The sequence below is a fragment of the Chiloscyllium punctatum genome, chromosome 38 (assembly GCF_047496795.1).
Source record: "Chiloscyllium punctatum isolate Juve2018m chromosome 38, sChiPun1.3, whole genome shotgun sequence".
NCBI lineage: Eukaryota > Metazoa > Chordata > Chondrichthyes > Orectolobiformes > Hemiscylliidae > Chiloscyllium > Chiloscyllium punctatum.
The window spans coordinates 10,345,007-10,366,551 of record NC_092776.1 but is presented as its reverse complement, the minus strand read 5'-3'; the positions used below and the strand labels follow the sequence as shown (position 1 = coordinate 10,366,551).

Genomic DNA, 21,545 nt, shown 5'->3' with positions numbered 1-21,545 from the left:
ATAATTCCCTATGACCTGATCAGATGTACCTCAGAACTCTGTGAGAAGCTAGAGGTGTGATTGCTGGGCCTCTTGCTGTGATATTTGTATCATTGATAGTCTGAATCGAGGTGCCGGAAGACTGGAGGTTGGCTAATGTCACTGTTTAAGAAGGGTAGTAAAGACAAGCCAGGGAACTATAGACCAGTGAGCCTGACCTCGGTGGTGAGCAAGTTGTTGGAGGGAATCCTGAGGGACAGGATGTACATGTATTTGGAAAGGCAAGGACTGATTAGGGATAGTCAACATGGCTTTGTGCATGGGAAATCATGTCTCTCAAACTTTATTGAATTTTTTGAAGAAGTAACAAAGAGCATTGTTGAGGGCAGATCGGTAAATGTGATCTATATGGACTTCAGTAAGGCATTCGGCAAGGTTTCCCCCTTGGTTAGCAAGGTTAGATCTCACGAAATATAGGGAGAACTAGCCATTTGGATACAGAACTGGCTCAAAGGTAGAAGAGAGAGGGTGGTGGTGGAGGGTTGTTTTTCAGACTGGAGGCCTGTGACCAGTAGAGTGCCACAAGGATCGGTGCTGGGCCCTCTACTTTTTGTCATTTACATAAATGATTTGGATGTGAGTATAAGAGGTAGTTAGTAAGTTTGCAGATGACACCAAAATTGGAGGTGTAGTCGACAGGGAAGAAGTTTACCTCCAATTACAATGGGATCTTGACCAGATGGGCTTGAGCCTTGAAAGCTTTGATTGTGGTTAATTCTATTTATACAGGCCACAGGAGCATTCGTACGTTAACTTTTTTAACAACCTCTGTCTTAGAATGGCTAACTAAAATTCTGTTCCATCTCTGTCCCCTGTTTGTCTCTTACATTAAGAAATTCATGAATCTTTATACCCCAGCACTTTATATGTACAATTTACATTGTTTGTGTTCACGTCTTGTATAATAAACAGAAACCTTTTGTTCTAGGTCTTTCTACTATCCTAGCATCATATGTTCACAAGCATCATCATATACTTTATAGTCTGCTGTCAAGGCTAATCCAGGTCTTAGGGTACCCAAGGTTCCTCTCCAGCCATTTCTCCTGACATGGAACCTTAGTTCATTCAAGGTCATGCCTGCTAAAATATGCCTTATTACTGGCTAGTAAGGTGTCAGCTTAATCCTGTTGTACCACCTTTTTAAAATATAAAATCTTATTTAATTTCCACTACACTCCAAACGACCCAGTGCCCATTGCTTTTGGGCAGAGATCCTAGATTTTCAGTATGCTTTGAAAATGCTATCCCTGATTACCTTTCTAAGTGGCCTGCATCTAGTTTTCAGACTCTAACCCCTTTGCTTTGGACTCATTGGAAGAAATAGCTCCTCCATGTTCATCCTATTAATTCATTCACCATTTTAAGAACCTCAGTCAAAATATCCCTCCATCACCTTTATACACTCAAAATAAGACAAGTTAAATCCTGGCGGTTCAGTACCAAAAGACAACGTTGATTTTTTTGTTGAAAGCTGATTAAAACCCCTCATTTCTGACCCCCCAGCATGTGCACTTGTTGAAATGGAACTATGAAAGTCATTCAAAAGGAGGTTAGAGAATAAAAGCAGGAGGATTCAGCCTGTCTTTTAAAGCAGTCATTACTAAATATAGGGCAATTGAGGATAACTGATGGCCATCAGAGTTGTATTGTAGTAATTCAGTCAGATGTTACTAGAGTCTTAAACTAACAGTGAAGCTTTTAACTCCCTTAAATCTTTTGTCAAATGCTGCTTTCTTAAGTTTGACAGTTTCTTTTCAGACATAGATTTAACTGTTAAACTACAAGGGTGATGGAACTGCTATTGAAAATGTAATAAAGGTGTAGAGATGTGATATTATACTTTCCATTCCCACTGCTACAGCACAGTAGCAGGTTGTCAACAGGTACACACAGAATTAGAATTCTTGAAGATAAAGGGAAATCCTTAATGTCTTTGTTTTACATTGGCATGGTGGCACAGTGGTTTGTTACTGGACTTATAATCCAGGGACTGGATTGATGACAAAAATAAGTGAGCTCAAATCCCAGCATGGCAGTTGATTACATGTCTGGAATAAAATGTAACGTCGTTAATGGTGACAGTGAAACTACTAGATTCACAGATATCCGTTTAAGAAGAACATCGATCTGGTCTGGCTTGTTTGACTCCAGAGGCACAGCATTGCCCTTTTTAAATGATCCAGCAAGCCATTCAGTTGTATCTAACCTTGCAGCAATTCAAGAAGGTGGTGCACCATTCTTCAAAGGAAATTACAGAATGACAATAAATGGTGGCCTTGCCATTAATGCCCATGACCGGAGAATGATACGCAAAATGTCTTTGTGAGGAATAAATAACCGCAACATGAATAAATAACTACATCTGTGTCAGATTGGTCAGGTTGGGGCCAAGTCTATTTATCTGCATCAAACTCATTAATAAACTTGAAAATTTCTTGTCATGTCTGTTTTATTTTTGTTGTAACTTCTGAATTGATTTGATCCTAAATAATTAGTGAAAGCTTCACCCAGATTAGTGTAGAAATGTATTTCCTTCATTACAGTAGTTACAGCAAGGAAGCCGATCGTAGAATCAGTTGCTGCATGTAACTGCCACCAATGAGCCTAAGCTTTAAACATTGAAAAGTTATATTGGAGGATTGGATTGCATCCGCAGGCCATGTGTTTGATAGCCTGACATTTGACTCATGCTCATCTCGAGTGTACTGTTTAACGTTGGTTTAGGGAACAGTGAAGATACATTAGGTCATTGCAGTGTGAGAATACAGTGCCAAAATTTAATTGAAACACCACTCTGAAAAAGTATCTTGTTGACCTTATAAACATTTTGAGAGAATCGGGAGCACAGCAGTGTTCTGGCTGAGATGCAAGTCTGCCATCCGTCTCCTGGATGAGGGAACTCCTCTTGGGATTTGTTTCCACAAGAGTTGGCAACGTTCTGGTAACATTTTTGTTTTTAAGTCAACCTGCCCAGACATGTTATGACATAGCTTTGGAGCAGATGTAACTGTAATCCAGGCCTCCACAGCCCAAAGGTAGGGACATTACCATTGTGCTGCAAGAGCCCTTCAGTCTGTACCTTTTAGAATGTGGACATTAAGTGCCAACATGTGCTGTTCATATGTGAAGCCAATAGCATTGATACTAATCAAGAGTGACGGCCCTGCTTAATTTGTTCAGTTTGGTTTCAATTCCTTTCTTAGTTCAGGGATGATGAGACCAATTGTTATTCATCTGTTGTAATGGCTGATCTGTTAACTAGTTATAGATTTAATTCTGGCTCCTTGTACATTGCAAATTTTCATCACTCAAGTGTTGCCTGTTAAGTCTTCAGCTATCTCGACCCACGCTTTGGAATTCCTTCTCTAAACCTGCCTGCCTCTCCCATATCTTTGTGACGCTCCTTCGGAACCTATCTCTGAGTTGCCCTAATATCTCCTTTTGTGGAGCTTTATTTGTTAATCCTTCACTGCAGTGCTTTGTTAAAGGAATTATGTAAATGCAGTGTTGCCCGTCATGTCTTCAGCTACCTCGGCCCTGAGTTTTGGAATTCCTTCCCTCAACCTGCCTGCCTCTGAGAATGTGCAAAGGGTATAAGCAGGCAGGGAAAGAGTTAAGTTCTGAGTTGTGTGAAACAAGAAGTTCTGGTGAGCATGACTCAGATCAGATGAGAACTTACAGTTAATGATGGGGTGCTGCAGGCAAGGATAATGGGTTAACAAGGTGGTAAAGTAGTCATTATTAGAGCCATTTAACAATATTGAAAGCATTCAGTATGCAAGGTCAACTAACAAGGGGAAAGTATCCATTGCATGAGTCCAGCCAACAAAGTTAAGAACACCTTTTGTATAACATTAAAGGGCTCGGCCTCTGCTATTGATACTCGTTAATTGTAACCGTCACCTTATTAATGTGTATGTTGCCTTACCTGGATGCTCCTCCTATAAAATAACTATATAATTCATTGAGAAGCTGTTGTTCGAGAGAGAACCAGGACCTCATACCTCTGTGGACATGGGCAATCGTTCTCTTTCCAGGGCCTGGAATAAACTTCATTGCGTCCTTGAGCGTTTTGCTTTGACTGAAGTTGGAATGGGACGACATTATTGGCATAGTTGGCAGGATCTAAATGGATAGTTATGATCGTATGGTGTCAATAGCTGCCAGAGCATCGGTGTCCAGGTAAGATTTTGAACCTTGGTCCCTCTCGATTTTCCTGTGTGCCAGAGACGGTCTCCTCATTCAATCAATCTCTATCCTATGGATTCCTCGAACAATAATTGGTTCCGTCGAGAGAGACAGTTTTGCAAGTGCATTGGCAGGCAAGATTCAAGTCCTCTGCGCGGTGTTTGAGTCCCCTTGGGGGGTGTGATTGAGGTTCGAGTCATCTGCGCAGTATTGGGGTTCAAGTCCACTGGGGTGGCTTTGGTTGATGTTCGAGTCCACTGCGTGGTGCTGGGGTTAGAGTCTACTGACTGGGTTGATCTGAGATTCAAGTCCTCCGCACTGTGCTGAGGTTCAAGCTTTCTATATTTAAGTGAGCTTCGAGCTCTGTGTTTAATTGTGATTAGAGTTTTCTGTCTTTAATTGGGGTTCGAGCTTTGTGTTCAATTGAGGTTCGGGTTCTCTGTGTTTGTGGGATTCAAGCCCCCGTGAGGACTAAAGTGAAAAAGGGGTTAAAGTCCCCTCGTGGCAAAATTTGAGGCTCAGTGAGTCTTTGTTTTGGGGGAAGAGTGGCTTGGATTGTCGTGCCATGTGGTCTGCTGCAAGGGCTTCTCTTTTCATAAGTGTAATTTCAGTGAGAGGATGCAAAAAAGAACAGAAAACATTGAAATTAAGGTTGTGCTATTACTTGGGTTGACAAAGGAAAGTTTCAATGTAAACTGTGCCATGCTGAGAGTGTTTGATGTTTAAAAATTCAGGTTTGTTAAAATACTGGTTCAAAAAATCCTTGTAAGTAACTGTTTTGCCTTGTTTGAATCAGGATCTCAATTCAGTATGTTTTGTGGGCTGTGTAGTGGGGTAAATTTGGTTTTTACATTGAAATTGTATAACATTATATCCTCCTTAAAATTATCAAACTTATAATCTTAAAACAATTGAGCCCCTGATTTGTTTGAAATGCCTGTTTAATATAAAACAACAGTTGGGTCAGTGGTCATGCTGTAGCCAGATGTGAGCATTGTATTAAAAGACCTTTGCTGCTGCTGTGCAGAGCGTTTACAAAAAGAAGAGTGCAATGCAGCAGCTTGATGTTTGTTAAGGTTTTCTAGAGAATATCAGAGCTTGAGGCTGAGCTATTTAAATTCTGTTAATTATTGTTAAGACATCTTTGGCCCCTTTCATATTGCTCATTCAAAGAACGTTGATCTCTACCAAAATTTTCATTGTAATTTTGACCATTTTATTTGAGAAGTTTCATGTGGAGAACATATTTTAAAATATTCAGCATTTGTTTCCTATGAATATTTGAGATTTAAATCTGAACTGAAACTGCCTCTTCAGTTGCTAAAGCACAGGAAACATTTTGTTGTTTTCTTGCTGATACAGACTTTTGAAATACTTTTCCTAACAGCTTTCACATTAGCCAAGCATCAGTTTGTTAAATGAAAATAATTTTTGACTAACCTGAATGAGGTCCCCTGAGGGTTTGATTTTAGAATCATTGATTGCTGTTTATAAATGATTGAATTGTTTAGGAGTTACAATTTAGAAGTTTATGGATTGTATAAAACTTGATGTCATAAATAGTAAACAGAGTAACAGACTTCAAGAATTTATTGAATGTTGAATGAGGCAGACAATTTAATGTAGTTAAATCTGTGACTGTCTTCATAATGATACCACCCCTGGCAGGGAAGGAATGAGAGAAGAAATGCAAAGATACTTTCAGCAGCTAACATAGTCTCTAGAGTTTCCCCATTCACAGGTAAAGCATACCTTCGGACCACTGCCCACCCTTCCACAACCTGATCCAATGATTCAATCAGCTCCTCAGTCATGAGCATGAAAAATGAAGAAATAAACAGGTGAAGAGAAGATCTGTACACTTTTTGTCAGTGGCCTTCCTACAGACATTAAACGATGTGAGCTTTACCTTGTCTTTTGATCATTTAAGGGATATGAGGGTTCACTGATCAAGCTAACATCAGAACATCCAGTTGGCTTTGTTACATTTAACAGCAAAGTGGGAGCAGAAGCAGCAAAGAATGCTGCATTCACCTAGCCTCTGCTGCACTGCCAGCTCAGGTGTGCTGGTATCCTCCATGTGAAGAATCTCTGCAAGGACAGAAGTCTCGTTTGTTTTGTGAAGCATTTAACTGCCCTTATCCAAGAATTCAGATTTCACCAAGGAGTGATGCACACGGGTAGACTGAATTTAGTTTTCAGATTGGACTTTACTGAAGGCGACTTTGGATAACTACTTATTTTCACTTGACTTGGAGAGGCTGGGGTGGTCACTAAAGACTGTGGATTTAAGAACTTTACTGGTGTTTTTTATAAATGGGAGGATTCTTCAAATTTTGATTACTGTAACGGACTAGTACTTTTTGTTATAATCATTGTATGCTGTGTATCAGTAACTTGCTTAAAATACTGGCTTTCAGAGTCTTATGAAAGCTGGTAGTGCCATTGGTTATCATGAAATGATAAAAGGAGGGAATTAGAATGTGTTTAGGGTATAAGCAGGCAGGGAAAAGTTAAGTTCTGAGTTTTGTGAAACAAGAGGTTCAGCTGAGCACGACTCAGATCAGATAACAACTTACATTTAACAGTGGGGTGCTGGAGGCAAGGGTAATGGGTTAACAAGATAGAAAAGCAGTCATTATGTAGGGCCATTTAACAATATTGAAAGCATTCGGCATGCAAGGTCAGCTAACAAGGGGAAAAGTATCCATTGTATGGGTCCAGTTCACAAAGTTAGCACCTATTATATAACAGTAAAGGGCTTGGCCTCTGCTTTCGATACTCATTGATTGTAACGGTCACCTTAATAATATGCATGTTGCCTTATCTGGATGCTCCTCCTGTAAAATGACTATATAATTCATTAAGATGATGTTTGAGAGAAGACCATGAACTCGTGTCTCTGTGCACATGGGCAATCGTTCTCTCTGTCTCTCTCTCTCTGTCTCTCTCTCTCTGTCTCTCTCTCTCTGTCTCTCTCTCTCTGTCTCTCTCTCTCTGTCTCTCTCTCTCCAGGGCCTGAAATAAAAGAAGGAAACTATACTATGTCTCCAAGCGTTTTGTTTTGACTGAAGGGGGAACAGGGCGACACCTCTCCCATATCTTTGAAGCACTCCTTCAGACCCTATCTGTGAGATTCCCTAATATCTCCTTTTGTGGAGCTTTATTTGCTAATCCTTCACTGGAGTGCTTTGTTAAAGGAATTATGTAAGTAAAAGGTATTAATGCTTCATTAGAGAATGTGTTTAGTATAAAGGAGTCAGGATTTCTATCTTTAATTCTTTATTCTATTTGGGAATTTGGCTTGTGCAACTGTGGTATCAGTCATGTTGAGAACTCTATAAAATCACTGTCAACCTGAACAGAATCAAAAGTAATCCGTTATCAAATGGTGGTATCTGATTTAATAATCAAGCTTACGTGATTTAATAATTCCAAATCTTGGCAACCATTAAACTAATTACAGTAAAGGTATGTGGATATTTAACTTGTTCCAACTAAATGGCAAAGAATTGGTGCTGACAAGAAAAGCATTTAAAGGAAGTAAATTGCAGAAAAAAAGGAGCAATTGCACTCCCTGTAATGAAGGAAGAACATAGAACAGTACAGCACAGAACAGGCCCTTAAGCCCACGATGTTGTGCTGACTCTCTGTGTAAAGAACCCGCCTCTGACATCTCCTTTGTACTTTCCTCCAACCAGCTTAAAACTATGACCCCTCGTGTTAGTCATTTCTACCCTGGGAAATAGTCTCTGGCTAACGACTCTATCTATGCCTCTCATTATCTTGCATACTCAATTAGGTTCCCTCTCCTCCTCCTTTTCCCCAATGAAAAAAGTCCGAGCTCAGTCAACCTCTCTTCATAAGATAAGCCCTCCAGTCCAGGCATCATCCTGGTAAACCTCCTCTGAACCCTCTCCAAAGCATCCACATCTTTCCTATAATAAGAATGTGTCTAATTGGCCACATTAGAAAGTGAGGAGCAGTTGAACTACTTATAAAAGATCGTGTATTGCCATGTTTGCCTGCATAAGGAAGTAGTGTGATGCCAATGCTAAATTGCACAGGCAAACATTAAAAGCCAAATGTTCTTGCAACATAAAAGGTGTTGAGGGAGATGGCGACTTGACCCTAGGTGTGTTTGCTAAACATAATACTTCAATGGCAGTTGTACTCTGATCCTTTGGTCCTCATAATCTGAAGTCTGAAATTGGAAATACACATCAACCAGTCAGTCGATGTTCTAAAAATGTGTGGTTTCCGAACAGTCCCAGATACTGTTCCAAAAATGCTGAGAACGCAGCTTTGCAGCCATGACTATGCTTGTGATAAGTTTGGAGCAGGTGGATTGGAAGTAGGCTTCAGGCATTCCCATCACTGATTGCATAATCTACAGTGTTACCCAGGCGCACAGATTTGACTTGCTGTCTGTAGTATGTTAAGAGGGGGAATTTCACCCATTGTTCCTGTCCTCATCACTGCTAAGAAGAAAATGAGTTTGTGGCTTTCAACTGAAGTCAGGGTCGGGCTCAGGCTCATGTCTGGCTGCAGTGCTGCTGCTTGTTGATTGAGCTTGCTGTTAGGTGTCTGGACTATCACTTGAAGTATAACTGAGGTACTTCCAAAGACTTGGAGACAAAATTCTTTTAAAAAGCAGAGATACTGTTCTTGACCCCTCTATCATTCCCCCTCCTCAAACATGACGGGCAGTGAAAATCTGAGCAGGAATTGGATTTTTTTTGTGCTGCTTGCAGTGTGCAATATTTACAGAGAAGAAAGCGAAGTTCATTTGGATTTATTTAATGGAAAGAGATGTATGCCATGCCTTTTACATTATCAGGCACTGAGCACATTCTTATCCAAGTCAGAAGATTCTGGCTTCAATTTCTATGGCAAGGATCTGAGCATGAAATATCAACTGGCATTCACATTCCAGTATTAGGAGTATCAGAAATTAGGACTTTCAAATAATACACAAAATTGAGGCACTGGCTGCTGCTTCAGGGCCACAAAGATCCATTGCTGCTCATGAAAGAGTGTGTTTTTCTCCCAAATCTAGACATTAAAAAGGACATGTAAGATGAGGCAAAACATAAGCTTAGGTTAGAAGTCAAAAACTCTGTTTAAAAAAAAACCTATAGGATTGTGTAAAGGGCAAGGTTGAAATTTCAACAGAAAAAATTAGACAAGTGAAAAGGGGGCATGAAAAATATTGGAGAGTAAATTTAGAAGGTTTCCATAAATACCCAAAGAGCAAGTAAATAAGTAATGCAAGGGCAGGGCTAATTAGCCATGAAAATATATCTCTTATTTTGAGGTTGATGATGTGAGCAGGATTGCTTTGCGCTTGTTCTCTCAAAAAAAACGACAAGGCAACACAATAGATAAGAGGGTGGAAAGTTAAATATTGTAAAAGGTAGACATAGTGAGGGAGAAAATATTAAGCTGGCTAGCATTGCTGAAAGTGGCCCAGATGAAATCTAGCGCAAGCTTTTCAGGGATGCAAAGGAAGAAATAGCAGAAACTTTGACTATCATTTTTCAATCTTACCTGGCTACAGACACGGGAGGAAAACTGAAGCTGTACCTTTGTTTAAAAGTGCTGGATAACATAAGTACAAGTTGGCCAAACTTTGGTGGTGAGAAGATTACTAGAAACATTTCTCAGGATCAATCCATTCCTTGCCAAATTATTTTATAAAGACCAGTCAGTATGGATTTGTTCAGGGGAGATTTTGTTGGATTAACCTGATTTTTGTTTGAGGAGTTAACAAGGAGTATTGATAAGAGTAGAGCATTTTGTGTAATCCGTGTAAGGTTTAGCAAGGATTTTGGCATCAACTAGTCAGAAAAGTAAAAGCTCTGGGAATCCAAGGAAAAGTTACAGGTTGGATCCAAACTTTTCTCTAGCTAGAAGCAAAATGGATGTGGAGTATTTGTGTTCAAGCACCAACAGATTCAAGAGCAGCTTCTTCCCCACTATTATTAGACTTCGAACATAACAGCGCAGTACATCCCCTTCTTAATGGACCTCTCAAGTTTTGAAATTCATATTGATCTCACTCTGTGCACCTTTTCTGCAGCTGTAACGTTGTATTCTTTGCTCTGTTCCATTACCCTAATGTGCTTTATATAGTATGATCTGTCTGTACTGCAAGCAAAACAAAACTTTTCAATGTACTAGATACATAGGGACCATAATAAATCAGAAAAATTAGTTCTTTGCTGTTTTAGTATATATCAATGATTTAGATTTAAATGTAGGAGGCATGATTAAGGGGTTTGCAGATGATCTGAAAATTGGCTGTGTAGTTGATGGTGATGAAAAATGCTGTACACTGGAGAAAGACATCTATGGTCTTGTCATCTGGATGGAAAAATGGTAAATGGTACTCAACCTAGAGAAATTTAAGATAATGTATTTGGGAAGAGCATGCACAAGGCAAGTGCATGCGCAATAAATTATAGCATTTTAAGGGGTTTTAAAGGGACAAAGATCTTCAAGTGTATGTTCGCAGATAGGTAAGATGTTCAAAAAGGCAGATGAAATAATTTCCTTTATTAGTTGAGGCCTAGAGTGCAGAAAAGGATGGTTGTCCCTTAACTGTGTAACACAATAGTTAGACTGCAACTAGAGTACTGTGTACAGTTCTGTTTCCAGTCGCCACATTACAGGAAGGAGATGATCGCGTGATGGATGTGGAGGCATTGACGTAGTAGTAATGTCATTAGATTAGTAATTCAGAACCCCAGACTCATGTTCTAGACACATGGGTTCAAATTGCACCATGGCAGTTGGTGAAATATGAATTCAATAAAATTCTGGAATTTTAAAAAATCCTAATGGTCACCATGTAACCACTGAAGGTTGTTGGTGGCACGGTGGCTCAGTGGTTAGCACTGCTGCCTCACAGCGCCAGGGACCCGGGTTCAATTCCTGCCTTGGGCAGCTGTCTGTGTGGAATTTGCGTATTCTTCCTGTGTTTGTGTGCGGGGGGTTCCTCTGGATGCTTCTGTTTCCTCCCACAGTCCAAAGATGTGCAGGTTAGGTGAATTGGCCATGCTAAATTGCCCATAATGTTAGGTGCATTAGTCAGGGGTGAATGTAGGGGAATGGGTCTGGGTGGGTTGCTCTTTGGAGGGTCAGTGTGGACTTGTTGGTCCGAAGGGCCTGTTTCCGCACTGTAGGGAATCTAATCTAAAATTCATCTGGTTCACTAATTCTTTTTAGGGAACGAATGTGCCACTCTTACCTCATCAGACTTTTATATGACTCCAGAACAATACAGTTAATCCTTAACTGCCCTCTGAGCAATTAGGGATGGACAATAAATACGGACATGACCAGCAACTCCCAACATGCAAATTTAATATTTTAGAAAAGCACCAAAGATAAAGGTATTACTGAAGAATGGAGAAGTACAGCTATGATGAAGTTTAGAATAGGTTGGGGTGGTTTTCTTCAGATCAGAGGAGGTTGAGTGGATTTAAATGGGTGTATAAAATTGAGAGTGTAATAATATGTTGGGAAAGCCTTGCATCTTATTTCATATGATTCTTTAAAATCAAACCAAGTGGAGGAATATTCTGAAAGGGTTAATTGGATTATCTTCACAGAAATTTCTAAGTGAGGAGTGATGACCTAGTAGTATTATCACTGGGCTGTTAGTCTAATATACTGGGGACCTGGGTTCAAATCCCACAACATCAGCGGGTGGAGCTAGAACTTAATGAGCAGCTCAGTGGTTAGCACTGCTGCCTCTCAGCGCCAGGGACCTGGGTTTGATTCCACCCTCTGGCGAGTGTCTGTGTGAAGTTTGCACATTCTTTCCATGTCTGCATGAGTTTCCTCAGGGTGCTCAGGTTTCCTCCCATAGATCAAAGATGTGTAGGTTAGGTGAATTGACCATGCTAAATTGCCCATACTGTTGAGAGATATGTAGGTTAGATACATTAGTCATGAGAAATGTAAAGCAATAGGATAGGGGAATGGGTTTGAGTGGGATACTCCTCAGAGAGTCAGTTTTGACTTGTTGAGCCAAATGGCTTATTTTCACATTGTAGATTCTATGACTCGAGGTTGCCATAGGGATGAACAGCTAAAAAGCAGATTAAGTAAAAACTTAATTACAGTGGAATTGGATCAACCCATATTTATTGTTTGCATTCAAAATGCACTGCAAACTCGTGTAAAGAAATTAACAAGATCCTGTCCAAATAAAATAGCATTCTGTCTTTGGCAACCTTCAAGCATATCCTTGTGTTGAAGTAGGTTTCTTGGGATAGCACAGAGATCGTGCTACTGTGTATTATACACTTGGAAAGAACAGAGATAAAGACAAGACCTGTTTCATTTCTTGTGTTGTCAGAGCCTATCAAGCCATCTAAAATGGCTTGAGAGGGGGTAACTGAGGGTTCTGTCACCTGGACAATAATGATCAGTAAGTGTTCGTAGACTAGAGGATTCACAGACACGTGCTTTGTCAGCCATATTTCCGACATTGCAGCAGTGATGAACCTTTGGAAGTATTTGATCGGACATTTTGAGATTATGAAAATAATTATGTAAATTCTTTCATGTAATCTTGATGCCCCAAAGCAACTTACTTTAAGAAGTAATTAATTAGTTGTATCATTTCCATTTCTGTGCATAAATGTGGCAACCATTTTGCACATAGCTAGAATTCATGAACAACAACTGAGATTTGAAAACCTTTTGGTCTGTTTTTAGTGATGTTGATTGAAGAGTGGAGTTTTGTCCATGATCCCTACAGAATTCCCTATTCCTTTGAAACATGGAATATTTTCTGTACTCTTCAAGAGGCATTTAGCTCCTTAGTGTAAGATCTCATTGGAAAGGTGGAATCTCTAATCACATAGTACCCACTCTAAAATGTCTGCTTTCATCTACTTGCTCTCTTCTGATTCAACATGAGAGAGTTAAACTAATATGACACTTCAAAAACCTTTTAAAAGTGGAAAAAATTAATGAGAAACAAATGCTGAGTGGAGAGGTATTTCTGATGGTACATTCATTGACTTTGAGTCAAGAAAGTCATGTAAAACTTGAATTGGGCGATCCATCAGGTCTGTGACTCAGACAAATGGTAAATTAATTAAGAAGCAAATGTGTGAAAACCAGTTAAGGAATTGAATTTGCATCACTCCATCACACTCTTCATAACCTAAACCTATGCTGAAGTTGAATAAAGCATTTCCACGCCAGCATTTCACATCTGTATTTGGATCCAGGACACAGTCTGCTTTTTGTGAGCAATCAAAACCTCTTTCCAACTTTGTGTGATTCTCACTTACAGAATTTCACAAAGCATATGCAGTTCGTTTGAGATTTGTTTTTGAAAAAGAAAGCAGTAAAACAAATATAAATTAATTTGAACCAAGACTGCAGTGCAAGCTGTGGCCCAAAGGATTTGCCTTACAACCCAAGCATTGATCTGCTTCCTAATACTGAGCTAGAAACATAATGATCTGGGCTATTCGTGGCTACATCATACTGCCATTCAACAAAAATAAATTACCGCAGATGCTGGAGATTTGAAATAAAACCAAAAAGTGCTGGAGAACCTCAGGTCTGGAAAAATCTATTGGAAGAGAGACAGAATAAATTTTGAGTCCAGTATGATGATGCTTCCCACTATCCTTCCTGTCTACAATTTTCAAACAAAGCATCATATTGGACTCTGAAAATGAACCCCGTTTCTCTCTCCACAAATGTTGCCAGACCTGCTGGGTTTCTCCACCTTATTTTTGTCACCATCTAAGTTACAATTATGTTTTACTATTATGTAGAGTTCCATTGGTGGGGCTGTTTACAAATGATTGTACTGTAGGTTAAGTACGCAATTCTTCAAATAGCGAAGTAGTCTGTGCCCACCTGAAACTAATAAACAGCAAGTAACATTTGTATCGCACATACTAGACAATGATCCATCTCCAACAAGAGAGAATCTGTTCATCCTCTTGATGTTCAATGGCATTACCATCACTGCATTCCACACTATCAACAGTCATGAGGTCGCTTGGTCAGAAATATAACTGGACTAGCCAGGTTTGTACCATGGCTATAAAAGTGGGTTGGAGGATGGAACTTGACCTTTACAAGGTCCAAGTCAACAATGCTCCCCATTTAACTGAATGAGTCTGACTCCAAAAATACTTGAAGCTTGAGCTTGACATCATCTAGCACCTAACAACCTGTTTGACAGACACTTTCCTTTTTCCAGTGTTACACCTTTACATCAGAGTGCATTATTTTCAAGTTGTGCCGCAGCAACTTGCTAGCAGATGCTCCTTGACAGCCCCTTCCATCTGTGCCATCGAGAAGGATAAAGGCAGCATATGCGTGAGAAGACTATCAATTGCAAGTTTTATCCAGGTCTCTCATCATCCTGACTTGGAAATTAATCTGCTTCCTTTTTGTTATTGTCCTCCCATTTCCACCAGAGAGACATGCACACTTACACAAAATAGCATTGTTGATGTACCTACATCACATGGCCTGTGACAGTTCAAGGAGGTGACTAATCACCATCACCTCAAAGGTAGTTAAAGATGGACCATAATGGATGTCTGCATCCCCCATGAACTTACTTTCAAAAACTAGTATTTTTCCAAATTTGTTTTCCTTGTGTTTCTCTTTTGATTTAGTAAAGGCATTTGAGTGCATATTATGAAACATCTCACTCCAGCCTCTCAACATTGTTCATTCCTGAAATCCAAGCAGGTAATAACATCATGCAATGTTGCTTTAAAGCTTAATTTCACCATAGCTGCAGGATTAAAAGGAAAGGATATAAATGGCAGGGGAATACTGTCCATTTCAAATTTGAATGAGATTAGAAAAATTATGAAGGAGAAAGACAATAGATATTTTGAATCCATCAGGCAAGAGGAACTTGCAAGGCTAGGAAAGCAGTGTTCAAACATTGCATATTATAAAGAATTTAAGAACTACTTTTGCTTTCTCTACAAAGTGTAAAATGGCTAAAAATAAATAAGGTTTTAAAAAGTGTTTAACTCTTTGAATTATCTAAAAAGTCCTGACAGTGTTTTCTTCAAAAAGGCTGTTGCATGTTTTAGTGCAGATAGAGCATTCCACATAGTAGAAGGACATTTTTGCAGTGCAAAAAATGTCTTAAATCCCCGTGAAGCAGTTGTAGCCAGTGGAGATCAGGAGATGAGACAGGGAACTGTTGTCTTGATCATTGCTCTCATGTTCCCTGTGTGGGTTTATAATAACTTCAGCAATATCATCTTCCAATCATGCAGCACTTGTAGCAAATTGGCCTAAGGCATGTTATAGATCGGAGTTGAACTTGAGCAAAATTATCTGGTATACTAAACAATATATTGAAAACTGTCAAAAAAAAAGGAGTCAAGGACGAAGTTGAAAGTGCATGGGGAGAGGCCCCAAAATGTAGTGCCTGGGGAGAGAAAAATGATAGAAGTGCAGTCCCACATATATCAAAATCTTCAATAACTCAATACTGTTTTAAAAATGAAAATATAGTTATATTTTTCTTCCCTGAGTAGTAATACAAAGTTAGAAGTTTATATTTCTTAATCCGTTGTCATTTACAAGTGACTATATTAAGCTACAATTTATTAATGCTAGTTCTGTCCAGTTAGACCATTTAAAATATATTTCGATATGGACATGAATAGGAAAGATTTGGAGGGATATGGACCAAATGTAAGGAAGTGTTGCTGTAGAAAGAGGCCTTGGAGTGCAAGTTCATAGTTCTTTGAAAGTAGAGTTGCAGGTAGACAGGATAGTGAAGAAGGCGTTTAGTATGCTTGCCTTTCTTGGTCACTGCATTGAGTGTAGAACTTGGGAGATTATGTTGAGGCTGTGCAAGATATTGGTTAGGCCACTGTTGGAATACTGTGTGCAATTCTGCGTTCCCTGCTGTTGAAGGATGTTGTGAAACTTGAAAGGGTTTGGAAAAGATTTACAGGGATGTTGCCTCGATTGCAAGGTTTGGGCTATAGGGAGAGACTATAATGCGTTGAGAGGTGACCTTAGAGGTTTATAAAATCATGGGGTGATGGATAGGGTAAATAGACAAGGTCTTTTCTCTGGGATGGGGAAGTCCAGAACTAGAGGGCATAGGTTTAAGGTGAAAGGAAAGATATAAAAGGGACCTAAGGGGCAACGTTTTCACAGTGGATGGTACGTGAAGAGAATGAGCTGCCAGAGGATGTGGTGGAGGAAGGTACAATTACAACATTTAAAAGGCATCTGGATAGGTATATGAATAGGAAAGGTTTAGAGGGATATGGGCCAAATGCTGGCAAATGGGATTAGATTGTTTAGGCTATCTGGTCGGTATGGGCGAGTTGGACCGAAGGGTCTATTTCCATGCTGTACATCTCTAAGACTTTACATGGTTTGGAAACATGTTTGGCGTGGACTAGTTGGATCGAGGGATCTGCTTCCATGTTGTATGACTCTATGAAAGTATTAGAAGGAAATAACGATACAACTGTTTTGATTTAGGCAAAGGTAACCATATTTAATCAATGTGTGAGGAGTGATAACACCCCCTTTTATTTTTCTTGACAACTGATAATTAAGTTATAGTGGCACCTCTCATTTTTGGTGGCTCTTGCTATTTGGTCATAGCAGTGAAGTGGATTGAACATTGGAATCTTATTTACTGTCTTTCCAGATAAGAAAAGGGACATCTCTATGGAGCAGGAACAGGACAAGAGCAAACCACGATCAAAGAGACCAGACAAAGCTTTGTATGTTCCCAGAGCTCGGCGTCACTTAAGCACGGAGCAGCAGCAAAGTTGTGATCCCAATCTAGAGGGAGAAGCCCAAAAGGTGCTCACAAATACTGTAATTGCAGAAAAGAGTGAGATAAGTGCTGCTCTAAGTGTATTTCCTTACAATAACATGCGAAAGCCTCATGAGTGGATTCACACACAAAGCAACTTACTTCATAAGGAAGAAAGCCAAGGAGAACACACCAACAAAGATTTCAAAAAGAGGCAAACTGTGAACTCTGTTCGAGAAAGGAAGTCAGGTGAAGGAAACAGATTGGAATCAAAGCACTTAAAAGAAAAGAAAGCAATCCAGCAGAAGTGTAGGGCAGGATCAAACAGTAGTAAATTGCACAGCAGAGAGAAAGAACCGATGCATAAAGAAGCAATGTCACAAAAATGTAGTAATATTGATGTAGCAGCAAACAGTTTACTTGAAGTTACCAGCTCAATTGCTGACAGTAATGGAGAAGGAATGAGATCCAGTCACACAGAAATCCAAACCCCTGCACAACAGATTACCGCAAATATATCTAGTGATGAACAGTCAGAACACAGAAATGATGACAGACTCAATAATGCAGATTCTGTTGTAAGTACGCATAAGACTGATATAAACAAATCTCTCCATCTAAAAGCTGCCTCTGGTGTGAGCAGAAGTTGTGTTTCTGACAGTTTCCTTCAGCCAAATGAACTGGTATCCTCTAAATTAGCCATCTGTAAATGCTCAGATGCTGTGAAACATACTGTATTAGAATGCTCAGAAAGTGTAAATGAGGCACAGAAGATGGAAAGAAGCAGTAGACAATATTCATGTACTGAAGCAGCTGAACGAGACAGTTCTTACAAGGTGTTTGCTGTGAACAATGCAACAGAGCATGAAACTAGGATAGATAATGACTCTTTTTCTCAGGGAACTGAGAGTATGTTTCTAAAGGAGAATGTTGTTAGTCTACCCACCACTTCATCTGGAAATGTAGTCTTCACAAATCCCCCAAGTTTTGAATTTGTTGCTCTTTCAACCATACAAGAAGTGCAACAAGGAACTGAAAAGGCTGGATCCTTAATAGAAAAAGACAACACTGCAATCGACCCAACAGACAGTAAACCTGTCAGCACAGAACAAAATGCTGAAATCGGTGTTGTTTTGCAAAGTGTCAACCAAATCTCACTAGCTTCAGACCAACTACCTGCTGGTACAGATGAAACTGAGTGTGTTAAAGCAGCAGTTCCTGAAGAATCAGAGGCTGTCACTTGGGATGCCCTTTTCAATGATGATGGAGATTGCTTGGATCCTCATCTCCTCGAAGAGGTAAAGAATTTTTGTTTTTAAAAACCTTTCTCTGAAATATAATTGCTAGGTGACGAGTAAAAAAAAACCAAACTGTATTTTTGAATTTTGTGCTTGAAATTTGGATTATTGTCACATGTACTTCATAAAGTCCTCACTTTAGCAAGTCATGTGATTCTATATTCATGATTTTTAAAAATATTTGTTCTTAGATGTAGGTGAGGTTGGAATAATCATATTTATCATCCATACCTAGTTGCTGTAATGGGGTCTGCCAGAAATCATAAATTCATTCGTCCTTAGTGATGGTGGGTAGGAAAATTTTGGTTTATTGATAATAAAGGATTTACCAGTACGTTGTGAAATCAGCATAGTGTATGACTCCCAGAGGCACATAAAGATAATGGTGTTCCCATGATCTCACTTCATTTTGACTTTCTTGGTGATTGAGGTGCTGTTGAAGTTAGCTAGGTGGGTTAATGTGCAGCATCTCGCAGGCAATACTTACTGCAGAGGGAATGGATCTTCAGCTCTCTGGCAGAAACAAACTGCTTTGTCTTGAATGATGTTGAATCTCTTCAGTGTTGTGACCTTCAGATGTGCCTGATGCCTTTCTGCCTTTGTATGGGTCCTTTGGAAATTTGCTATTTGTCATTTAATTGATTCCTAGACTGATGGTTTTCATTACTGATCTGTCTAGCCGCAGTAGGTATTCCCCAGAGAATGCATCAACCTTCCCAAGGCCTTGTCAGTGCAACTCTTGACTAGGGATAATTTGCGTATGGGTCACTTTCAATGGGTTGTGAAGCTTTGGAATTTTCGACCTCAGGAAACTGTAGAAACTCAGCCTATTTAAGATGTTGGATTCTCAGAATTGGGCTAGGATTAGTGCAGGAAGGTGGAGTTGGAACAGATATTAAGGTCTGAATAGCTTACTCTTCCTTCTATTTTTGGTCACAGGATTTCATTTTACTGTTGCTGAGGCTGAGCAATCTTGAATAGTGATGTCTGAAGAATGCCTTCTGCATATTTGATATTTTCTTTGAGAGTTACTGATTATATGGAAAGTTCTCATTGCCGATTCTGATGTAAGGAAGATTGGCTTCTAAGCAGATGTTTCATGCTTGTTCAACATTTCTAAAACTAGGCTTTTTGGACATAATCCTTAATAGAATCGTAGAATCCTTACAGTTGGAATTGGGCCATTCTGCCCATTGAGTCCACACCGACTCTCCTCCCACCTGCCCCACCCTATCCCCGTAACCTTTCATTTCCCATGGCTAAATCACCTAGCCTGCTCATCCCTGGACACTATGGGACAATTTAGCATGGCCAATCCACCTAACTTGCACATCTTTGGATTGTGGGAGAAAATTGGAGCACCTGGAGGAAACTTGTGCATACATGGAAAGAATTAGTGTGTGGAATTTGCACAGTTGCCAGAGGGTGGAATTGAACTAATCACTGAGCCATCATACCCATGACCCTATTAAAGTATTTCACATTGTAAGGTGCTCACTTTGAGCCTTACTTCTCTTGATGCTCAAATGATTTAATAACTTGCCCTTTCTTTCTGTAGTCTCATCTAATTTGTATATCCAGATTTTTTTTTTAAAGCCAATAGTAACGATGAGATCAAAAAATCTTGTATTGAAGCAACGCCTTTTGATTCTTTTTTAAGACGGAATGGTGTAATGCAAATGCTACAACATACAGTAAAAGTATCTAGCATGCACTGGGATCAGGTGTTGCTGCTAATCAAAAATGTTGGTGAACCCATTGCAATTGGTCACAACAGGAATCAAACCTAAATATCTCTTGCCAGAGACTGCAACTTGAGGCTTCAAGCCTCTCCATCTTTGAACCTCTTCTCTGTAAACACTGAGGGAGTCATAGAGACATACAGTGCAGAAACATGCTCTTCAGCCAACCATGTCTATGCCAATCAACAAACACTAAACTACACTAATCCCATTTCCCTGTAGTTAGTACATAGCTTACTCTGCCTTGGCATTTAAAGTACTCATCCACGTGCTTGATTTGCAAGAGTACCTGCCTCCACCACCTTCTCGGATAGCACTTTCCCTATTTCTATCACCACTTACTGCTCACCTTACACTTGCACTGTCTGGCCTTAGATACTTGCCATTGTGAGAAGATACTCACAATCTACTCTTTGTCTTTCATAATTTTGTGTACTTCAATCAGATCCCCCTCCACCCAAGCCTCCTTTGCCAAGGAAAATAAACTCAGTGTTGTCTCATAACTGAGTTTAGCAGTTTTACAATAACTTTGAAAAAACAAAATTAGATTTTTAATAATCTCAGATGCTGGTTGTTGGGGTTCCATATTATGTGAATTTTATTGTATAGCTACTTACCATGTGGTGAGCAATATTATCCTCCTGGATACTGTTGGAGTGTTCAGGAATTAAAGATTCTGTGAGCACTTCTAAAGAAGAATCATAGAGGTTTAAAAAATATTTATTTTCATTCAATATTTTATTACTTAGAAACTTAAAGCTGTAGATAAGAGAAGACTGATAGTTAAGAATCATTGAATTGTTCGGATGTCTGTTTACTTGTGAATTGGCAAAGAAAAATTGGTGTGCCATGAGAATAGATGTGCCTGCCATTGGCAGGAGAGTAGGTTTGGCTAAACCAGTAGAAAGTAGAACATCATCTAATTAAACTTCCAGGAATGCTTCTGATTGGAGTTGGCGATCCTAGGGTGGTGCCATGGGAAACATTATGGGAGAGCACGAAAGTCTGGTTGGCTAGATGTCAGTAGGGGGTTTGTGGTGAAGGACAGAGGCCAAAAACATGGTCAAAGAATGAGGCTTCAAGTGAGTTTTTAAAATTCACAGGGAAGATGTTAAGTTTGAGAAATTTGAGAAGGGCATGAGTTGAAAGAAATCCTGCCAATAATGGAAGATGTAAGCTAGGAGCAACTGAATTGTATTTTAAATTTTATTTGTCATATTTTTATTTATTTGCCACTTAAATTTTGTTGTGATGTTAGCAACATTCTTGCTCAGCAACATTCACGCTGTAACTAGGTTGGAATGCTACACTAGTTTCACCATGTGTCAAAATGATAGATATATTTTATGATGCTCGTTTCAAGCTATTTTTGGCTGCAATTTATTTCTATTGTACATATTCAAAGTCAAAGCACAAGATAAAAGTTCTGATCGTGAAATACTGAAACTATTTTCTTCTTTGCTCTGTCAAACATTT

The 21,545-nt window shown here is 39.4% G+C and overlaps 1 protein-coding gene across 4 annotated transcripts in view; it reads left to right on the top strand.

Annotated features, from left to right (window-relative positions):
* Window positions 1–21,545, top strand: part of r3hcc1l (R3H domain and coiled-coil containing 1-like) — a 172,024-nt gene that overhangs the window by 83,689 nt on the left and 66,790 nt on the right. For 2 of the 4 annotated variants that reach the window (XM_072557146.1, XM_072557147.1), the window contains exons 2-3: window positions 7,243–7,434; window positions 16,919–18,327. In XM_072557146.1, the coding sequence (XP_072413247.1) occupies window positions 16,939–18,327 (1,389 nt within the window). In that variant the 5' untranslated portion in view covers window positions 7,243–7,434; window positions 16,919–16,938. The remainder of the gene's footprint in view (window positions 1–7,242; window positions 7,435–16,918; window positions 18,328–21,545) is intronic. The other 2 variants (XM_072557145.1, XM_072557148.1) reach the window with 1 other exon arrangement.